The sequence below is a fragment of the Pezoporus wallicus genome, unplaced genomic scaffold (genome assembly GCF_028554395.1).
Source record: "Pezoporus wallicus isolate ANWC-B61680 ecotype Strahan unplaced genomic scaffold, APGP_CSIRO_Pwel_v1 contig_5261, whole genome shotgun sequence".
Taxonomy (NCBI): Eukaryota; Metazoa; Chordata; class Aves; order Psittaciformes; family Psittacidae; genus Pezoporus; species Pezoporus wallicus.
This window is the reverse complement of record NW_026642423.1, coordinates 135181-141180: the sequence shown is the minus strand read 5'-3', so window position 1 is coordinate 141180 and position 6000 is coordinate 135181. Positions and strand designations below refer to the sequence as shown.

The window sequence follows — 6000 nt, the reverse complement described above, 5'->3', positions numbered from 1 at the left end:
AGTTCTGGTGTCCTCAACATAAAAAGGACATGGAACTGTTGGAACAAGTCCAGAGAAGGACCATGAGGATGATCAGGGGACTGGAGCACCTCCCATATGAAGACAGGCTGAGAAAGTTGGGGCTGTTCAGCCTGGAGAAGAGAAGGCTGCGTGGAGACCTCATAGCAGCCCTCCAGTATCTGAAGGGGGTCTATAAGGGTGCTGGGGAGGGACTCTTCATTAGAGACTGTAGTGACAGGACAAGGGGTAACAGGTTAAAACTTAAACAGGGGAAGTTCAGATTGGGTATTAGAAGGAAATTCTTTCCTGTTAGGGTGGTGAGGCACTGGAATAGGTTGCCCAGGGAGGTTGTGAATGCTCCATCCCTGTCAGTGTTCAAGACCAGGTTGGACGAGGCCTTGGGTGATATGATTTAGCGTAAGGTGTCCCTGCCCATGGCAGGGGGGTTGGAACTAGATGATCTTAAGGTCCTTTCCAACCCTAACGATTCTATGATTCTATGGAACAAATATTTTTCCCAAATCACAGCTAAGGAGATTGGCTGGAAAACTCATATAATGGAATTCCTTTGTTGGTGGTACCACTCTAAGGGGGTAGAGATAAGCACTGATGGGCTTGAGCCCTTCCCAGGCTCCGCTCCTACCCGTCAGCTCCCATATGGGAAACTGCACACAATGCTGCTGATTTCCATCGCCCTCATTGGGTTTCAGAGTTAACAACGCGCCAAGCTACCGCAGGCCGGTCCGCGTTTGCGTGAGAAGCGCCGCGCCGGGGCAGTCTTGCATGCGGTTGCGCACCGGCGGCCTGCTCGGCTCTCAGCTGGGAGGGGATGGAGTGGAATGGGGCGAGACGGGGCGTGAGACGCTCCGAGCTCCCGACGACCGAAATTCTCGCCCTCCCACCGCGGCTCGGTCCCGCAAACCTCTCTCGGGAGGGCTTCGCCTTGGAGCGCGGCGGGCCAGCGGTAACCGGGGCGCAGTGCCCCGCGGCAGCCCAGCCAGCCTGGCGGCGGCGGAGCCCAGGAGTCCCGGGGAGGAGCTGGGGCGGGCCGGGGGCGGGCCGTGCCGGGCAGTGCCGGTGCAGGCGGCGGGGCTGCTGGGCGTCCTGCGAGGTGCAGTCGCGCACATGGGGACACACCGCGTCGTGCTGTCGGGCCCCGGGCCCTGGGGCTTCCGCCTGGTGGGCGGCCGGGACTTCGAGCAGCCCCTCGCCATCTCCCGGGTAGGGCGCGGCGGCGGCCCGGGGCGGGCGGTACTGGGGGCCGGGGAAGTCGCTGGGACCGGGTCGGCGCGGCGGCGGCTCCGGGGAAGGCTGGGGCTGGCTGGTGGCACAGGGGCAGGGTTGGGGGCACGGGGCACGGGGGGGGTCTTCTCTTTTTCTTCCCCCTTTTATTTATCTGGTGTTTATGGAGAAATCCATAGTGTCCCACGCAGCCCTTTGACCTGGCTTTGACCAGAGCCTTTGCTTCTTATCTTTCGTCCATAGCAAACCCCTTACCGCAGGCAGAGAGAATGCCCTCTGCTCCCGCCAGCCTGTAATTTGGGTTTTGCAGCCCATCCTGTGGGAAGCAGTCATACTGAGGTGGTGTTAGTGCTTGCCTGCTTTGGCTTGCCATGTATAGGTAAAAGAAAAGCCTTTGTTTATAGAAGCCGTATTAACCTACCTTAAGTGCTGCAGCCTGTTTCTGTTCTAAGTACTTCTTACCCACTTAAAGAAAAATTAGTTATGAAATGACAGTAAAGTTCCACATGCAAACAGTTTTAGTGGTGTAACTTACTGCGCCGTCCTGGGCTCCAGTGTTCGCCCGTGTAACGTCAGGGATTGGTTCAGAACACCTGGCTTTGCTGTCCACGTACCCCCTGCACCCAGACATCCCCGCGCAGGTGCTGCCGCCTGCATGGCTGCTACCAGCTGGGAGCTGGGCCCTGCCCTGAGCTGCTCACTGCACACTTGCAACAACCAAAGGCACACACGTCCATCTCTTCCTGCGTGCCGGCAGTGCACCCTAAACTCCCTGTCCCTCTGTGTCTTTCTATGGGGTGGGCTGCTCCGTGTCTTGCTGGGGCTGGCTGCAGGCCCGGCTCCCCCCGGGGGGAAGGACTTGCTCTGATTTCATGATTTCCAGCAATTCCTCTGCAAACCACAGGCATCCGATGAGCTGCTGGCAGCCCTGAGCTCTGGCTCTGCCACCACCTTTACGTGGCTTTGGGGTCTTCAGGCGAGGAAGGGCCATGGGAAGTAGGACGTACAAGAACTTGAACCTCTGTGAACTGCACTTCAAGAAGCTCAGGATGGTGAAACTCGTGAATTGCTCTAAATATCTCCTGCCCCTTGGTCTCATGCAGTGGGGTGCTGCTGCCTGAATGACCCCAGGTGCCAGGGGGAGGGCTGCTGGCTTCAGGAAGGGCAGAGCTGGGAGTGCTGTCAAACTCACAGAGGGGGGAAGTTATTAATTTTCTGTGTAACCTCTTTCAATCACAGTTATAATGCCTCATTCTTCTAAAGTATTTTTTTTTTACATGAAAGCAGCTTTAGTGGAGGGGAAGTGATATTTACTTCATTGTTATGGTAATTGTTGCCATTTCCCTCCAGCAAAAGGCTCTGAGGCAGAAGTATGGCTGAAGTCCTACCTCACTGCTCTTACCTCTTCTGTTCAGTTACCTTTGTCAGCACTTATGGGCGCATACCAAGAGACACAGATCAGCAAAGCAGCAAAAATAACCACCTCATGAGAAATTGTGCCCCTGGAGACTAAAATGGATGATGTAAATGCTGACAATTGCCAGCTCTTATCATGGCTTTCTCTGGTGGCCCCTCTGACATGTTTAATTTCCGCTCCAAGACTTCAAGCCATTAATCTTTCCTGTGCCTTCCTCCTAAGGTTCCTGGGTTTGTGCCCTTGGCTCAGGAACAAAGGTCTCGGAGAGTCCCCCTTCACCATGTAAAAAACCCCAAAACTGTACCAAGATCTGGTAAAGTTTTGGTCTGTTTTAGAGTCTGATCCTCCTTGTATGATGATTTTATGGGGCTATAACTGAATTTTTCTTCTTCCTTATTGCATTTTATACCTGTGCTCTGACCAAAGAGCTTTTCGGGCATGGAGCCCTCCTCTCCTCATAGGTGTGCGCTTGCAGCCCAGAAAGCCAACCGTATGCTGGGCTGCATCAAAAGGAGTGTGACCAGCAGGTCGAAGGAGGTGATCCTGCCCCTCTACTCTGCTCTTGTGAGACCTCACCTGGAGTATTGTGTGCAGTTCTGGTGTCCTCAACATAAAAAGGACATGGAACTGTTGGAACAAGTCCAGAGAAGGGCCACGAGGATGATCAGGGGACTGGAGCACCTCCTGTATGAAGACAGGCTGAGGAAGTTGGGGCTGTTCAGCCTGGAGAAGAGAAGGCTGCATGGAGACCTCATAGCAACCTTCCAGTATCTGAAGGGGGCCTATAGGGATGCTGGAGAGGGACTCTTCATTAGGGACTGTAGTGACAGGACAAGGGGTAACGGGTTAAAACTTAAACAGGGCAAGTTTAGATTGGATATAAGGAGGAAGTTCTTTCCTGTTAGGGTGATGAGGCACTGGAATGGGTTGCCCAGGGAAGTGGTAAATGCTCCATCCCTTGCAGTGTTAAAGGCCAGGTTGGACAGAGCCTTGGGAAATGTGGTCTAGTGTAAGGCATCCCTGCCCATGGAGGCTGGAACTAGATGATCTTAAGGTCCTTTCCAACCCTAACCATTCTGTGATTCGATGATGGATAAGCTTTGTCAGCAAGCTCTGCCTGTAGGATTGGCATCTGCCAAGGGTTATGAGGGCTTTAGTCCCTCTAAGCTGTGAGATGGGGGGCTACCTGAGGGGAATGAGAGGGTGGGAAAGCTGTAGTCGTTGATGAGAGCATTGCCCACAAAGCAGGGAGGATGTGACTGTCCCTCCCAGCACTGTTGTATGTTTGCTGCAGCATGTAGCTTGTAGGTCTGTGGTACAGATGTGCTCATGGGGAGTGCTGTTAGGAGCAACACATAGGGCTAGGCTGCCTGCCCTGTGCCAGGCATGTATCCTTGATTGCACTGCGGAGCAGCATCATCCTGCTGCTGCCAGCTGGGAGCAAAGCAATTCAGGTGTGCTATGTGGGGGACAAGTACCCTCCCACAAGGCCAGTGGAGCCTGGCTATGCCTCATCCAGGGCTGCCCATCCCAGCGATGCACTGGTGGGGTCACCCTGCTGTTCCAGGTGTGTGCTCACACAGTAGCATGCCAGGAGAGAGACATCCATCCAGTCATGGGCCTGAACTGGGTGTTTTGCAGCTCTCTTTGAATGAAGATGTCAGAATTCAGCCTGTGTTGCCTGCCATGAACTCAGATTTGGCTTCTGGCTGTGTTGTCGGGCTTGTCTTGGTATTTATGGCCCTCATCACCATTGTACCTCAGCTCCTTAATAATGGCTTTTGGCTTCTCAAGCTCCCTTCTCACATGACGTGTTTCATGAGATGAGATGCTGATGAAGCGGAGCTGGCTAAAATGCACTGCAGCTGATAGACTCCCATCCCACTCCATCCCTCAGGTAACATCAGCTTTTTCCTGTTTGGTTGCCTTTAATTTTGATAAACATTGGAGATTTCTCTTTCCAGTTGCATATATACATGGAACTGTCCAATAAACCTTGTTCTTGAGATGATTTCTGTGTTTTGTGGTAGTGATGTGTTGATCTTGGATATCTGACCCAAAATAAAGGCATAGGGGAGTTTTGCTCTATGTTTTGTCATTTAAAAACCTCCCAGCTTCATTAAGGAGGGGTGACTGTCAGAGTCTGTGGAACTGAACGTTTTGCATTGAAACTGAGCATTTTCCCAATGACAAAGTGGTTTCAGGACAGCCCAGTTTTGCAAATGGCAAAAGATGAAATCTCAGTATTATGCTTGTTGCTGAGTTCAACCACAGTAACGTGAATTCATCCCTGCTTAGTCTGATGCTTTATTTATTCATGGTGTTTTAAAATTTCAGGATTTCTAGCAATTACAGAATCAGAAGATAATTGGGCACTTTTTTTGGTGTTTGATATTTTTAAGCATGGTCCTCCAAACCAGCTTTGTAAACTTAAAATCTGATTTAGTGAAAACACTGGATGTGGTGGTCTGATATCAAGCACAGGACTGAATTTCATGGTATGAAAAGACATTAGGTTTTACTTTGGTACTGGCTGACATCCTTACCCCTCTCTCAGCTGAGCAAAGACATCCTGGAGCTACCAGTGAAAGGAAGCTCTAGTGGTACGGGACAGCCTGCTAATGGGCATCTCTTGCGGGGGCTCAGTGTGGTGACCATGCCAGTGGATGGGTGGAGACTGAGCTCCATCTGGACCCTGCCAGGGATCAGCTCTGTGGCACAAGTGTCTGCTCTGGGAGCTGGGCTGCAGCCTCTTCCCCACACAGAAAGAAAGGAAAATAACCTGCAGCCATGTTTTGATACGTGGGGAGTGCTGGGGCTGATCGGGGAGGCCTCTGCATCCAGAGGGGTGCTGGAATGCCTCCCCCTCTGCAAAAGAAACATGGGACGTGGTGGACGTGATAGGACTTAGGGTGCTCCATAACTAGACAGTTGATTAGTGCCTGTCAAACAGTGGTCATTAAGGTCACCGGCCAAGAGCTTCTGGCCCTCCAGAAGAACCTGGGTTGATGTTTAGAGCCCAGCATGATGCCTTGTGCCTTTGATGCTGGAGGGAGTCCTGCCTGGTCTGTCTGAGTGTGTGGGGTATGGAGAGCAGAGGTTCACATCGCAGTAATGCCCCTACAGACTTCAGAGCCAGCATGAACCCTGGCAGCTTCCTGGAGAGTTGCTGAGGCTGGACAAGCTTGTGCTTCAAAGATACAAATGGCTGCTGAGGAGAGGAAAGGACTTGCTGATCTCCCTGGCTGCTGGGGTTTGGCTGAGATGAAATCATCCTGAATTGTAGCAAGGGGAAAGTAGCAGAATTTTCTGTCAGTGAAGACAGAGCACTTCGGGACACA

The 6000-nt window shown here is 52.3% G+C and overlaps 1 protein-coding gene across 6 annotated transcripts in view; it reads left to right on the top strand.

Annotated features, from left to right (window-relative positions):
* The first annotated feature begins 1057 nt into the window (after positions 1-1057).
* PDLIM1 (PDZ and LIM domain 1) overlaps positions 1058-6000 on the top strand; it is a 43005-nt gene continuing 38062 nt past the window's right edge. For all 6 annotated transcript variants that reach the window (XR_008975031.1, XM_057430118.1, XM_057430115.1 and 3 more), the window contains exon 1: positions 1058-1221. Coding sequence is in view for 5 of the 6 variants with exons in the window: in XM_057430118.1 (XP_057286101.1) it covers positions 1126-1221 (96 nt within the window). In the remaining variant the exon portion in view is untranslated. The remainder of the gene's footprint in view (positions 1222-6000) is intronic.